The sequence below is a fragment of the Saccopteryx bilineata genome, chromosome 12 (assembly GCF_036850765.1).
Source record: "Saccopteryx bilineata isolate mSacBil1 chromosome 12, mSacBil1_pri_phased_curated, whole genome shotgun sequence".
Classification (NCBI taxonomy): Eukaryota; Metazoa; Chordata; class Mammalia; order Chiroptera; family Emballonuridae; genus Saccopteryx; species Saccopteryx bilineata.
Genome location: NC_089501.1, coordinates 30,636,144 through 30,652,490, shown reverse-complemented (window position 1 = coordinate 30,652,490; position 16,347 = coordinate 30,636,144). Strand labels below are relative to the sequence as shown.

The following is a 16,347-nucleotide window of genomic DNA, read 5'->3' as shown; positions in this document are numbered from 1 at the left end:
TAGGCTAAGTAGTAGTTTTTAAAAATAGGATTTTGAGGGCAGAAACCTTAAAAGGTCATCTGATCTAGCTTTTAAACACTTTTTGGATTATGAACTTAAAACCAGCGAACAAATGGTAGACTAGTGTCAACAGAAGAAACATCCAAACTTACAAGAACTTTTTGAGTTTATTTGAGCCAAACTGTCAACAGTTGCCAGGAAGCAGTCTCAGCAGATTGAGAAAATGCTCTGGCAAAGAGCGGTTTCACCACTTACTTTATGCATTACAGTCAAAGGCAGGGGTCCCCAAACTACGGCCCACGGGCCACATGCGGCCCCCTGAGGCCATTTATCCGGTCCCCGCTGCACTTCCGGAAGGGGCACCTTTTTCATTGGTGGTCAATGAAAGGAGCATATTGACCATCTCATTAGCCAAAAGCAGGCCCATAGTTCCCATTGAAATACTGGTCAGTTTCTTGATTTAAATTTACTTGTTTTTTATTTTAAATATTGTATTTGTTCCCGTTTGGTTTTTTTACTTTAAAATAAGATATGTGCAGTGTGCATAGGGATTTGTTCATAGTTTTTTTTATAGTCTGGCCCTCCAACGGTCTGAGGGACAGTGAACTGGCCCCCTGTGTAAAAAGTTTGGGGACCCCTGGTCAAAGGGAAGATGTAAGGAGATTACGGGACTTTGATTGGTGACAGATTAGGGAGGCGGGAGAAAGTAAACCGGGAAGTCTCTGGGATTGGATAAAAAGTAAAAATGTATGTACTGTGGCCCTGGCCGGTTGGCTCAGTGGTAGAGCATCGGCCTGGCGTGTAGAAGTCCCTGGTTCGATTCCCGGCCAGGGCACACAGGAGAAGTGCCCATCTGCTTCTCCACCCCTCCCCCTCTCCTTCCTCTCTGTCTCTCTCTTCCCCTCCCGCAGCCAAGGCTCCATTGGAGCAAAGATGGCCCGGGCGCTGGGGATGGCTCCTTGGCCTCTGCCCCAGGTGCCAGAGTGGCTCTGGTTGCAACAGAGCGACGCCCCGGAGGGGCAGAGCATCGCCCCCTGGTGGGCAGAGCATCGCCCCCTGGTGGGTGTGCCGGGTGGATCCCGGTGGGGCGCATGCGGGAGTCTGTCTGACTGTCTCTCCCCATTTCCAGCTTCAGAAAAATAAAAAAAAAAAAAAAAAAAAAAATGTATGTATTGAAATTTCTTTTACACAGGCAGGCACGAGGTAGTTAATTAATATGATAACAATGAAGGGGTTTGTTGGTTATTGTTATGGTGTAATGCCTGCCCTGATGGGGGCAGGAAAAGAAGATAACCCTTACATTTTAAAGGCATGCTATCAGGCACCTTATTGTAGATGCAAAAGACAGCAGATAGGCTCAATTAAGGTAAGCATTGACCTTTGTTAGGGAAAAATACCTCCCTCAGACAGAACTACCCACCATGAACTGCTTCTAGTTAGAAAACTTTAATTTTAGACCATCCTGTGTGATTTCTTAGGACTCTGAGTTTGCAAGGCTATCATCAAACATGCAGGGTTCACCTGAGCTTGTCAGATTTAGTTGGTGGCCCTTTCAGTTTTTTTTTCATCCACAGTTAAAATTTGCAAAGAATGTTAGACTGGATTGAACAAGTTGTTTAACCTACATGAACAGCACTTTTTCATCTATAATATTGGTTTTATACCGGATAAGTTCTTCTCAATCATTTTCTTCTGTTCCAGGACAACCTTCTTGTTAGCATCAGTATCTGCCAGTGACAATGATTTTCAAAGAGGGAGAGGCAAGGATATCTTTTTTTTCTTCTTTTTTTTTAGCTAACTTCTTTCAAGCTGAGAATCACTGGCTTGGAGAATGTATTACTTTTGTTAAGCCTAATCCGGAGGGACTTGACATGTTGAAGACATGAACAAAATCCATGATTGCACATCAAAGCTTTATAGTTTTGTAAGTGGGAAGTACAGAAGTAAAAATTGCAATTAGGTGCCCTTTACCACTATTGGTTATAGTCATATGTCCTTTAACATGATAGGACCGTGTTCAATTTGCAAGCCATACATCATTTTGGAGAAAACAAAATTGATAAGTTAACACAATGGTAGAAAGATGTCTCTTTACATATTAAAAGGCATTCCTATATTCTCTAATGTTTATCCGCCATCTCTCTGTCCAGAGTCACACACATTAACCATATGCATTTACATAGGAGAGGTAGTTTCCGTGGGGACATATGCCCGCAAATGGCTTATTGCTATAAGAAAAGGTTTATTTTGGCTTTTCTCTTCCTGCACCTGGCTAGCCATTCACCCCTTTCCCCACACGTGTGGTGGAATGTCTGGGAATCCATGTTTTCCTTCCCTTTGCATTTACAGTACAATGCCAATCACAGTACAGAGATTATTCTCGAAAGTTCTCTGCACACTTTAACCCAAATTAATAAAATGTTCTTCAAGCCTCTTAAAATATTAATATTAATTCTGTAGCTTTTGGTACTTTACAACACCTGCGGGTGAAGTGGCTCAGTGGCTCCTCACTTTCTTCCTATATAAAACTACACAATGTTATCAAATATTTGACTGATTAGTATGTACCAGGCACTGGATTGGATATTGTGGAAAATATCAGAAGTACCCTTTTGGTGCTCATAGGTTAGTTGGGGAGGTAAGGCACATTATTATATTGATGTTTTACAATACAGATAAAATAACATGCTACATGAGGATATACAATACAGGTTTTTCATGTCAAGTCATAACATTTTGGACTTGAGTAATTTTCAAGAACTTGTGATTATGTGTGACCTAAAATTGATAGAATTATGCTAGATGTATTCTTTAGAGCCTAACTATTTCTTTCCCCACCTAAAATCAGCATAAGCAAAGGTAAAAAGTTAGTATCCAGGTGTGTGTTATTAGGAACAATAGCATAGCTTTCTGGTTTCCCATTGGAAATTAAAATTGTATTAGAGCTTTTTCTTTGTTAAGCAGAGAATGATTTAACTGGTAGGCTCTAACTATTGATAGATTATTTTTAGGATTTTGAACTGCAAATATTAAACCAAATCAGAATTATTTTATTATTCACTATTATCAGAAGTATCTGAAATTATTAGCCTCCCCAAAATCACAAAATCAAGATCTGTACAAAGCATTAACATTTTATAGAGTTACTTTTTAAGCAATTTTTTGTATGCATTTACCTTTAAAATAACCTGGCTCAGTCATCTTGGAAAATCACTTCCATGCGGCCATGAGGAGGTACAACGAGGAACAGAGTGGAGAGGGGAGGACGGGTTCCTTGGAAGCAGCCTGGAGAAAGCAAGACCGAACTCCTGAGTAGGCCTGTGATCTTTAGAAACTTACATTTTCGTATGTAAAATAATGGGTTAAGCCAAATGAACTCTTAAAAAATAGAGTCCGTGCCCTGGTGTTAGGCCTTTGTCCTGATACACAAAGGTTGCCTGTTTGGTCCCCAGTCAGAGTACCTACAGAAACAGATGGATGTTTCTCTGGCTCTCTCTGTTTCTGCCTCTCTACCCCCCTCTGCCCCATCCCTCCCTCCTTAAAATCAGTAAGTTTTAAAAAATTTAAAAAATGGCCTGACCTGTGGTGGCGCAGTGGATAAAGCATCGACCTGGAAATGCTGAGGTCGCTGGTTCGAAACCCTGGGCTTGCCTGGTCAAGGCACATATGGGAGTTGATGCTTCTGGCTCCTCCCCCCCTTCTCTCTCTCTGTCTTTCTTCTCTCTTGGTCTCTCTCTCTTCTCTCTAAAAATGAATAAATAAAAAAATGAAAAAAAATTTAAAAAAAATTTTAAAAATGTATAGCTCACAAAATTGCACAATTGTATGAATCTAAAATTCCTGTAGGGACTTCACAAGGAAAGGGAATCCTTCTTTTCTGCCTGCCTCTTAGAGTTCCTTCATTGGCCACCTTCCCATTCTCCGTATTCTGCAGGCTATTTCACCTATTCCCAGGTCTTACGTTGCTTTATGTATTTTAATAGTGCTCTCAATTCTTCTGCCTTGCAAGCTGGATCATCCAGATTTCTGTCCAATTTCTGTTTTTCTAGAAAGAATCTCAAACCCAGTGTGTTTTATATTCATATCAAATATAGATTTCTAGGGATTTAGGTCTCATTTCTTTGTTCTCCCTAACATTTAATGTATCACCTTTATCTCTTAATGTATTGTGTCTCATGCCTCTTACTCATTTTCTGTGCTCTTGCACCTGCTCAGCTGCAGTCATAGCACTTGTGGTCTCTTGCTGAATTTTCTTATTTTCCTTGTCTGTATTTTCTTTCAATCTTGTCTATGTAAATGTCTATCATATCTAGAATGAAAGTTACCTGGAAATAGAGACGATTACTTGTCTCTGTATCCCCAGTGCCAAGAACATGTCATTATTTATCTTGAAAAATGTAAAGACCTGAGATAGTATCTAGGTAGTATTTAAAAGAATAAAGTCTGGTGGCAATCCCCATTTATTTAGGAGGAAGCTCCTCCTCTGTGGACTGCTATAATTTTACGTCTAGTAAAAGGACCACCCAAGAGAAGTTAAGAGCCTGACTAACAAACAGACTTCCTTTAGTTCTCTCTACTGTATTCACATTTGGTGATGACTATCCAGTCTTTTTTCCTTGCTAGAAACATGGGAACTGGGAACTGTCCTTTCTCTCACTTCCCTTCATATATTGGGGCACCAAGTGTACCTAACTTTACCTATATTATCTTTTAGATATCCCTTTCTCCATTGTTCTTTGATCATTCTGTAACATTTCTTACGTGTATTAGTACAATAGTTTACTGACTTCCTTCAGTCTTGCCTCCACAATCCATTTTACGTACTGCGGTCAGAGTAAGTTTTAAAAGCACGGTATGATCTTACAAGGCTTAAATTCTTTTAGTGGCTCTTATATTTCAAAATTAAGTGTCTAAGTGTTGTTCATGGCTCTAAATGAATTGCCTGCTTTTCTATCCTTCTCTCTCACCACTTGATCTCTTTCTGTGTCCCAACCGTGCTAATCTAATGACAGTCATATGCATTGTTGAGTTCCCTGATCCTTTTTTCCTTATTTTTTCCTCCAGGATTCATTAGGAATCATTTTGGATGGGTTAGTACTTTTTTTTTATTTTTTTTTATTTTTTGCATTTTTCTGAAGCTGGAAACAGGAAGAGACAGTCAGACAGACTCCCGCATGCGCCCGACCGGGATCCACCCGGCACGCCCACCAGGGGGCGACGCTCTGCCCACCAGGGGGCGATGCTCTGCCCATCCTGGGCGTCGCCATGTTGCGACCAGAGCCACTCTAGCACCTGGGGCAGAGGCCACAGAGCCATCCCCAGCGCCCGGGCCATCTTTGCTCCAATGGAGCCTTGGCTGCGGGAGGGGAAGAGAGAGACAGAGAGGAAAGCGCGGCGGAGGGGTGGAGAAGCAAATGGGCGCTTCTCCTATGTGCCCTGGCCGGGAATCGAACCCGGGTCCTCCGCACGCTAGGCCAACGCTCTACCGCTGAGCCAACCGGCCAGGGCCGGGTTAGTACTTTTTATACGCACTCTCATTGTGCCTGCATTATAGCAGTTCACATCATAATAATATGCTTCTGTGGTATCTCCACTAGACTTAGGTTTCCTGAGGGTAGGACTCATATCTTATTCTTTGGTCTGTTTATGCCAGTACCTATCACAGTGTCATACTGTTGGCCTTTCTCTCTTTCCCATCATGAATTAATATGTGTCTGCCAGAGAGTAAGTTGTATCTGTCTGGTGTTAAATGAGGAAAAGGAAGTTGATATTTTGGTGACATCAAAGACCCACAGATTATGGTGCTTTCTGTCATGGTGTGAAGCGTTGAGTAATTAATATATACCAGGCATTGCTCTAAGCACTTTACATATATTATTAATTCTTCTAGCATCACTGTTTGGTAGCTTCAATTATTGTTATTTTATAGATGTGGAAAGTAGGCACAGAGAGAAGTTAAATGAAGTCACATAACTAATAAGCGACAGAGTCTGGATTCAACCCAGGCCGTCCGGCAGCAGGGTCTGTGTATTACCTCTTTTACCAAACTCTTTAAGTAACTACTGATTTGGAGGGTTTTGACATGTAGTGGTTATTGGGCTCTCCTGTAGGAGTATAAAGTATACAAGTAAATTTACATGTACTTTATTCAGTATTCTACCTTACAGTCTTGGTGAATCCGTGTGGGAAAAATCGAAGTCTTTGGTTGTGTAGTGCTGAAGTTGGCCTCTGTGATTCATGCATTATCAGGAAGCCTTGGCTTTGTTGTATTAATAATTTTCATGAAAATAATGGCATTTGCATCAATATGGGAGTAGCATGGGCCATGGGTGTGAGAAAACAGTTTTTATGCTGGAGAAACCCAGTCTGCTTATGGGAGTAGTAAGAGAGAGAGGAGTCTGGAAAGGTAAGTTGGGGTCATGTTTTTAAGGACTATATAAAAGTACATTTTTTTTTGTTCAGTGTCACTAAGTATTTTAGCAGGTGACCTCATGACAATGGTAGGACATAGTTTGATAAGTAAGACACAGAAGAGAGACATATCACTGCAGTCATGAAATCCTAAGGGCATGGTCTAGGTAGGTCGGAAAGGAAAGAAAAGGTCAAATTTGAAAAATATTTAGGAGGGAAAAGGTAATAAAATTAGTATTAATTAGAGAGGTTTTGAGAAAATTGGGAGTCAATTCAATGACTGAGGTTTCAAGCTTGGCTGGATGGGAAATAACTTCAGTATTGCTCATTTTGTTGGGAAGAGGATAAGTTTAGATGATGTGTATGTGTTTGAGGTGGTGACTGTATGTAGGATTTGTAATATCTATTTAATTCTTTTGCTGGAGATATATTTGGAATGCTGCTAAACATTTTACAGTGCAGGGAACAGCCCTCAACAGCATAGAAAGACCCTGCTCAAATGTCAGTGGTTCCAAGGCTGAGAAATGCAACTCTAGATCCAAGGATGGCAGGATAGATTTTACCATGAGTTTTTTTTTTTTAACCTTGTAACAATACATGTTTAAAGAAGTCACATTATGATTCCCTTTTAGTTTTCACCTTCATTTCTTTAGAAATTTAACAGAGCATTGAAAGAGCTGTCAGGAAATGACTTTATTTGTACAGTGTATCAAATACTTGAGTTGTGAAAATAGAAAAATCCAAAAGATTCACTCCCTGCTGTCAGGGAACCTCGGAGGCTAAACAAATGGATCAGTTATGTAACACAAAAGACAGAATTACTTAGAGCATTACTTTCAGCCTTACTAGAGCACTCTGAATATAAAGTTGTCATTGAATGATTGATTGAATGATCTTTGTTAACCTTGTTTAGAACATGAACTTTCCAGTGGATGTTTTCAGAATTATGTTGTAATCAGGATCATTGATGGAAAGAGTTTGGGTTGTGTTAGAGTAATTCTAAGTGTTATTGCTAAGTATGTTTTTACTATATTCTTAAAAAAAAAAAAGAAATGAAAGAGAAAACATATTCCCTGAAGGATACTGTACATGGTAGTAACTTTATTTTATTTTATCATATTTCTCCCTGCCATAGGTATATTAGTGTGTACTCTAGCCAACAGTGTTATAAATCGGTCTTCTTCCTTCCGTTGGCAACGCTGGATGCTAATAAAGCAGAAATACTTTTACTTATCCCTTTCCCTTTCTCTCTCCCTCTGTACCCCCTCTTTTACTGACTCCTTTTTCAGTTCCCCCCTTGTCCTGCCTCCCCATTCCTGTCTTCCCTTTTCTCTGCCACACCTTTCTTTGAAACCTTTCTTTGAATTGTGTATTTTGACTTGGTCTAGTTATTGCTAACTTTCTGAGTTTTTTCTTACTGGCTTGTAAGAGCTCTTTTATTATATATATTAATTATTATTATTTTTTTTGTATTTTCTGAACTTGGAAACGGGGAGGCAGTCAGACAGACTCCTGCATGCGCCCGACCAGGATCCACCCGGCATGCCCACCAGGGAGCGATGCTCTGCCCATCTGGGGCATTGCTCTGTTGCAACCAGAGCCATTCTAGCACCTGAGGCAGAGGCCATCCTCTGAGCCATCCTCAGCGTCCGGGCCAACTTTGCTCCAATGGAGCCTTGGCTGAGGGAGGGGAAGAGAGAGACAGAGAGGAAGGAGAGGAGGAGGGGTGGAGAAGCAGATGGGCGCATCTCCTGTGTGCCCTGGCCAGGAATCGAACCCTGGACTCCTGCATGCCAGGCCGACACTCTACCACTGAGCTAACCGGCCAGGGCCCTATATATTAATTCTTTGTATATATCTTTCCACATACTTTATATTCCCTTGTGGTATCTTTAATCAGGGAGAATTTTAAAATTTTTATATAAGATCCATCAATTTTACTTGCATTTTATAGATATGTTTTTATAATTGTGTTCTTTATGTTCATATCTTTAATCAACAGAAATTTATATGATACACCATAGACATGATAGATAGAGCCTTTTCCTCAATAGCTTGTATTCCCAATACAATACTGGATCACCCATCCTTTTCCACTGATCTGAGACATCTCTGCATATTCTGAATTTCTGTTTATAAGTATATATAACATATTTCTATATATTTTTCCATATACCCTAGATACAGTGCTATATATATCAGATGAAATATATTCCTATTAATTGGTCCATTTATAGATACTCATTCCAATTCATGAATCTACTCTTGTGCCATTACCACATGTTATTTTACTTCAGCTTTATAGGAGCTCTGGCTAACTGGTAGTTCAGTTCCTCTGCCATTATTCTTAATGTAAAATGGAGCCTTTTATTGGTTATCCTCTCACATTTGCTCTTCCAGATGAATTCAACATCAAGTTGAAAATAGTTCCATTGATTGGATTTTGCACACCTGGGTCATTTTTATTTTTTTTATTTTTCTCCTTTCTTGGATGATACTTAAGTAAGTAAAGAAGAATACGGGTTCAAGCCAGAGTATGGCAGGCAAACTTTTTGTATTACTGTCTATCTATGAACAGGTGCATCTAGCATTTGTTGATCCAGTCACCTAAAATCACTTTAAAAAGAGAGATTGGGTACAATAGTATTCAGTCAAACTAAAAATAATTACTGTAAACACATACTGATCAAGAACTGCAGCAGTTATTTTAATTTTCCCATTGATTTGAGAGAGAGAGGAAGAGAAGCAGAGAAGCATCAGTTTGGCATTCCACTTAGTTGTTCCATTTAGTTGTGTGCTCATTGATTGCTTCTTGCATGTGCCCTGACCTGAAATCTAACCATGCGTGTGACCTTAGCACACTGGTACAGTGCTTTATCCACTGAGTCACCTGGCCAGGGCTCAACAATTATTGTTGACGTAAGATTTTTATGATAAGGATATTGTTATATGAACACTGATGAGATAATTCCATAGAAGAAAAGTCTTCTCTTTTTTTTTTCAGTTTTGTTTGAGAATTGAGAATATTTTTTAAATTAGTAGTTGAGTGCTTTTACATATATGATCTTTGTTAAAACATCTTAGTGAGATAGACAGTATAGATGGTGATACCCTCATTTTGCAGCGGGATAAACTCCGTCTCTGGAATATTTGATGACTAGATCAAGGCTCAGGTTCTGGAGTTTCCTGGTGGCAGAGCCGTAGACTTGAACCGTACTAGACTAATTAGAGCTGTTTACTTTAGGGTAGACAATAACTGTAGAATTTAAACAGCATCTTATGACTAAAGCTTGGTACGTCACTTCGGCAGTGCATAAGCAAAAATTGGGATTGAAGCTCGAGGAGGATACCTCATTAGTGACTTGGGAGTAAAGGAGTTATATGGTGATGAGGCATGGCAGCATCATTTGTGGGCAAGTCATAAATTTCTATGGTTTTTATTTTACCTAATCATAATTTGGCCTTCCCAATTTCTAAACAGTCTCAGTAATTATCTTTCCTAATTTAATTTAGAATATTTAATACTACTTCTTTGTGCTTTTTTATCTATTCGATGAGAAAAATAGAATCTTTGGAAATAAGACTATGAAAGGTCCTTTTTTCTTTTTTAAATAAGGCCTTTCATTCAAAGTCTCAATTATATAGCCCTACTATAAAAGTTTATTGATCATTGCCCAGTTTTTTTCAGAATTTTTGCCCATTGACACTTAAAAATGCGTTTTCTCACATTATTTTTGTTTCCTCTCTGTTTTCCAGGGTCAGGTTAAGTCTCATTTCATTTAAGTCTTCCATAATCACTCAGGTCCATACTTTGAATTCTTTTGCTTATTCTCTCCATCATTCACCTTACAGCTTTTATTATTGTCTCTCAGTAAGTAGTGTATGAGCCTGTTGATAACACCCACCGTATGATTCATATATAGATTTTTAATCTGGCCGTGTCACAGGTTGTATAGCCTTTGGCAGATCTAAAGTAGAAGTAAAAACCTACCCTATGAAGGTCAAGGGCCTGTGGAGCACCTGGAAGGGGAGCACATGACAGTGACTGCAGCAAGCGCCAAATTGGCTTCAGGAACCCAGGTCTTGACATTAGGAGGTGGCTGGTATTAAGTGCAAGAAGTAGGTCGAGCAGGTAAAATTGAGGAGGTTACTGTTCAAGAAGAGATCTAAGATAACTTGCAAAGCAATATAGATCACTCATGGTTTCACAATGGTAAACCGTTAGGAGTTCATCATTAAACTGTGTTTATTGAATACGTGTTGGCAGAGCACTGTGTCATGTTCTGTGGGCTGGGTGAACATATCTCTAAGGCAGTTCCTACCCTCAAAAAACTACTACAATATGGAATATTCAGTGTGCCCAAAGACTAAAGGACTGAGTCCAAAGACGGTAAATCATGTGGATGTACAAGCAGAGGGTTTCATTCAAATTCAGCAAGTCTGAAATAAAAGGTTTAAGACTTACTCTTTAGTGGGTGGTGTTCAGATCCTTAATACTAGACTTTTTTCCTCTAAAAAAAAAAAAAGACTTTCACTTTTTCACTTACATAACCAATTATTTGAAATACTACATCTTGGGTTTGGTGTCCTACAAATAAGAATCACCAGAAATGAGAAATAATATATTTATTGCATCCCAAGAAATACCTTTAGAGACCTTTTATTGTGATTTTATGACCTACCTATTTTTTTAAAAGTCAAAATTACAGTATTTTAGTGTACTAACTGTGTCAAATTTTCCTCGTGCAAAATGGGTGTGTAAAGTATTAAAATGAATCTACATGGGAAGTGTGAAATAGTCTTGTATTGCCTGGATTGAGATATTTTTTTACTTTATAGTTCTTTCTCCCTATTCTTTTAATAGACCTAAATCCACTCTGCCTCTTCGTCTTGTCTTTATCAGCCAGGGTGGTCTGCACCACCCCCACCCCAACACTCAGACACAAAGAAAACATCGGGATGAAGCTCTGTTTCCTCCTTCCTAACCTCATTCAACCTTTCACTGTCTACGTTAGCATGCTCTGACTCCAGGAACTGGTTTATCTGTTTGTTTGTTTTTCATGAAAAGCCAATCTCTCTATAATTCTCAATCTGTTTTCCTAGTATTTTTTCTACTTCTTTACTTCATTTATGTTCTTTCAAATCTCAGGGTCTGGAAGGTCAATGTTGTTCTCTTTGCTGCCTTTTCAAAAATTGCTATTCCTCTACCCTATTTATTTTCTTTAAATCTCTGCTCCTTTAAAGTTCCTGTCTTTTTGCCTGAACCAGCCCTCTGTTGGTCCTCACTGCTGTCACCTACTGAACAACCTCACACCACTTTTTCTTGTGCATTGAAGACTTCGGCAGCTGCTTACAATTTTCTCCTGTCCCCTGAGTGCTTCATGACCATAGCCTACTTGTGCATCGATGTGAACAAACACCAAGTCTGACACCCTGGACTTTCAGGTCCTTACCACCTCATTTCCAGTGACCTTCACCTCTCCTCAGCAATTCACCAATGCCCCCTTTTCAAAATGAAAAATTCACACCTTTTACTCCAACCACAACCACCTGGTCGTGCTGCTCACTCCGGACCTTTCCTTGACCTGTGGGCCTCTCTCTGCTTCCTCCCAGTGCATGTTATATTTTTAAGCATTAAGTTTATGATTTATAATTTCAGTCTTCCTCCCCTTTTGCCAATACCTTCAACTACCTTGTTTTTCTGCTCTTTTTTGCACCTGTTGGATAGAAACTTAACCCTGTTCCTGAGTTGCTGAACATTGCTAGAGAAAGTGGCATAGAAAGGCTGATTGAGTCCATTATAAATTACTATTGCCAACCGTAAGTGAGCTCTTGGTACTATCCAACAGTTTTCCTAAATTTTTAATATATGTTCCTTTGGGCGACAATTACTGAAACTTGATTTGCTTCCCAGTCTTTTCACTCTCCTCGTTCACCCTGTCTCAGCAGGTATCTAGCTGCTTGCTGTGTTGTGAGGAAATGAAGCTGGCCATTAGGAATTTTCATCTTCCAGCTCCTCAACGTACAGATCTGCCTTCCTTTGTAGTCAGTATAAGAGCCTGTCTCTGTCTTAGTTCAGCCTTCCTGTGCTTTGGGCCCTTTCCCTTTACTGCCCTCTCAGAAATTCAGAAGTATCTAAAATGATCTGTTCTCTTCCTAGTACTTTCCAGTAGCCCCTTTCATTTTTGTCTTTCCATCAACTGATCCCACCTCCCTCTTTTGCTAACATTCGGCCACATTCTTTCCTTTCCAGCCAAACTTTTTTTTTTTTTTTTAAGTGAGAGGGGAGATAGACTCTCGGAAGCGCTGCTACCTGGGATCCAGCCGGCAACCCCCGTCTGGGGCTGATGCTTGAATCACTCAAGCCATCCTCAGTACCGGGGGCTGATGCTCGAACCAGTTGAGCCACTGGCTGTGAGAGGGGAAGAGACAGAGAAGGGGGAGAGGGAGAGGGAAGGAAACAAATGGTCACTTCTCATGTGTGCACTGACCCAAGGATTGAACCCCGGATTTCCGCATGCTGGGCTGACGCTCTATCCACTGATCCATCCAGCCATGGCCCCAGCCAGACTGTTTGAGTCTTTTACATATTTTTAATCTCTTATATCATATAAAGCCTTTGAGAGTAGATTTAATTCAGAATTCAGAATTTTTTGGATTTAGAAAGGCATTAACATGTATATACCATCTATAGTATGAGCCCATAGTCACCACAATGTTATTTCTGCATTGAAATGTACAACTTTTCACTTAAAGTGAGATAAATAAGGGCTGCAAATAGTCTCCTGTCAGTCCAGGTCAGGTTTTGCTTCCAAAGGAGCTATTAAATAAAACCAAACAAAAAAGCTTTAATTGTTCAGAGGTTTTGGCTTTTGAAATAATGGAAGAGAGATCATGGGCACAATTGCCACTTCTGTTTTTGCACTTTGCTCCTTTTTATAAACTATTCTGGCTCTACTTCTCTCACTTATCTCGAATGGTTCTTGGCTAACTCTACCAATGACCTTTGTCTTAAAGGATCGTGTTGCTAGATGTTTGCATGTTTTCAGTCCTCAATTCACTTGACTGGTGATGCCAGCTCCATTAAGCACTCTCTTCCCATCACCTTCTTGGCAGTACCTACCCTGGCTCTCCTCTGTCCCCTTTTTACAGGCTCATTGCCCTCTTATTTCTCATTTAAATGTTGGCTTATTCCAAGGCTTTCTTCTAGGACCGCTCCTCCTCTTACCCTACATTCTCTCCCTTGGTGATCCCTCTAGTGCAGGGGTCTCAAACTCAACTCAGCATGTGGGCCGCGGAGCAAGATCACAGCCATTCGGCGGGCCGCACTAGGTCTACAAAAGGCAACTGTTACGCAACACTTTTCTCACTGCAGTTGAAAACAAAAAAAAATCAGTACAACAAGCACAATCATACATGCAGTTTACTCAGTGTCACAAAACGACCAGAAACTGTAGTTCGCATCACAACTGCTGTTAACTAAGCTAATATCTAGCTAGGATGCTAGAGAAATGAAAAATACAAGTAGGCCCCTAGGCTTACTTAATTTTATCCAAAATATTTTGAACTTCGTGGATTAGTCTGCGGGCCACACAAAATTGTTCAGCGGGCCGCGAGTTTGAGACCCCCGCTCTAGTGTCTATGACTTCAGCTTTTAATTATCTGCGGATGAATTATAAATAAATGCTTTAGCCCAGACTTCAGACTTCTCCTTTATGCCTGACCCTTTATCCTCTCTCTTGCCCCTCCCTCCTCTTGTATACATACTTTTGGTGCCTTTCAATTCTTTTAGCACACATTAGTGTCTTTGGTATGGCCTAAGGCCCTACAATACCTGGCCACTGCCGCTTCCTTTTATTTAACATTGTTCCCTCTCGCCTTCTGTTTACTCTCTGAAGTACTGCCATGCTGCCTCCTACAAGAGGGCCGATGTGCGATCTGGTCCCTCCAGTCAGAATGCTCTTTCCTTCTATATAGTTAATTCCTATTCATTTTTTTGTATCTTTGTTCAACGCTTGCTTTTCTGTTCAAGTGCTCTAATTCAAGTGTTCTATCACCAAATATATGCAGATTATAATATTATAGTAATAGGTTGTGTGTGTGACAAAGACAGAGAGAGAGAGAGAGAGACAGACAGACAGGAAGGGAGAGAGATGAGAAGCATCAGTTCTTTGTTGCGGCTCCTTAGTTGTTCATTGATTGTTTTTTTGTATGTGCCTTGACCAGGGGGCTACAGCCAACCCAGTGACCCCTTGCTCAAGTCAGCAACCTTGGGCTCAAGCCAGTGACCTTGGGCTTCAAGCTAGTGACCTTTGAGCTCAAGCCAGTGACCATGAGGTCATGTCTATGATCCCACGCACAAGCCTGCAACCCTATGCTCAAGCTGGATGAGCCCACGTTCAAGCCAGCGACCTTGGGGTTTCAAACCTGGGTCCTCCGCATCCTAGTTTGATGCTCTAACCACTGCACCACCACCTGGTCAGGCTATAATAATAGTTTTGATTTGACTTATTTTTTGAGATCACTTAATACCTTTTCTTCACTAGACTGTAAGCTCTCTCAGTATAAGGATTATTTCTGCTTTCATTCACTGTTACATTTCCAGCATAGTGCTTGGCATATAGTAGGCAAATAACAAACATTTTTTTTTTAAATAACAAACATTTTAAATGAATTCTGTACATTCATTTGTCTTTTCTAATTTTATACTCCTGCATGTGCCCCAACAAGGATCCACCGGCAAACCCTGTCTGATGCCAGTGCTCTCTGCCCATCTGGGACCATGCTCACAACTAAACTATTTTTAGTACCTGAGGGAGCCATCCTCAGTGCCCAGGCCAATGCATTCAAATCAATTGAGCCTTGGCTACAGTAGGGGAAGAGAGAAGGAGAAGGGGGAGGGGTGGAGAAGCAGATGGTCACTTCTCCTGTGTGCCCTGACTGGGAATCAAACCTGGGACATCCACACTGGGCCAATGCTCTACCATTGAGCCAACTGGCTAGGTCCAATGTCTTTTCTACTTTTGAAAAGTAAGTTCTGTATATATATTTACCAGTGTAGCAATGCAGTTTCTGTAGTTTTATGTGGATCCATTCCTGATGGCATTCTGAAGAATTCCATTATATTTATATAATTATGTATATATATTTAAAGGATCAAATGTATAAGTCTTACTTTGATCCAGCTCATAATTTATCCTCCTCATGTTCTTAGTTCACTTTTTCTACACTGACCTCTTCCCCCATATTCTTTATACAGAGCAGCTATCTTACTAAGTCTAGTATTGTGTGCAAGTAAAATAAATGCAGTGTTCAGCACAATTCATCAGACTCTCAACTTTCTCATCAGCTTGTAGGTATCACAGGATTAAAAATAGTTGAGCCATCTGTTAACTGACTGGACAGTTTTAGCACTGTGAAAGGGTGTGGTGGGAGCAGGAGAGGAAGGTCTAGTGTATTGTCAGCGCAAGGCTTGGGGCAGAAACCACCTTGTGACCTCTTAATACTGAAACTGTAGAGGCAGTTCAAAATTAGGAAGAGATTTGGTGGAGGTTAAGTATAACAAAGTCCTGATATAGGGGATTTTCCAGAATAGAGTGACAGAAGAATTTTTTTCAGCTTTTTACTATTTTACTACAATTTTTAGAGAAACATATATGTTTATAAAGACACGAATTCTATGAAATGTAATTATAATATATATATTATATAATATGTAATATATGTTTTTAGAAATTAACTTTAATTAGGCATTTGTATTTTTCTCCTTAATTAGGAAAATCAGTAGATTGCCAGTCATCTCGAAGTGAATCTGAAATTGTGCCTAAAGTTGCTAAAATGACTGTATCTGGAAAGAAGCAAACTATGGGATTTGAAGTGCCTGGGTAAGGTTTATAACCCCTCCCTTCCCCCATTTAAAAAATAAATAGTTTGTCT

General features: G+C 40.0%; 1 protein-coding gene across 2 annotated transcripts in view; it reads left to right on the top strand.

The window, feature by feature from the left end:
• The window catches only part of HBS1L (HBS1 like translational GTPase), a 94,465-nt gene that overhangs the window by 40,408 nt on the left and 37,710 nt on the right, over positions 1-16,347 (top strand). For both annotated transcript variants that reach the window (XM_066247781.1, XM_066247782.1), the window contains one exon: positions 16,187-16,295. In XM_066247781.1, coding sequence (XP_066103878.1) covers positions 16,187-16,295 — 109 coding nt within the window. The remainder of the gene's footprint in view (positions 1-16,186; positions 16,296-16,347) is intronic.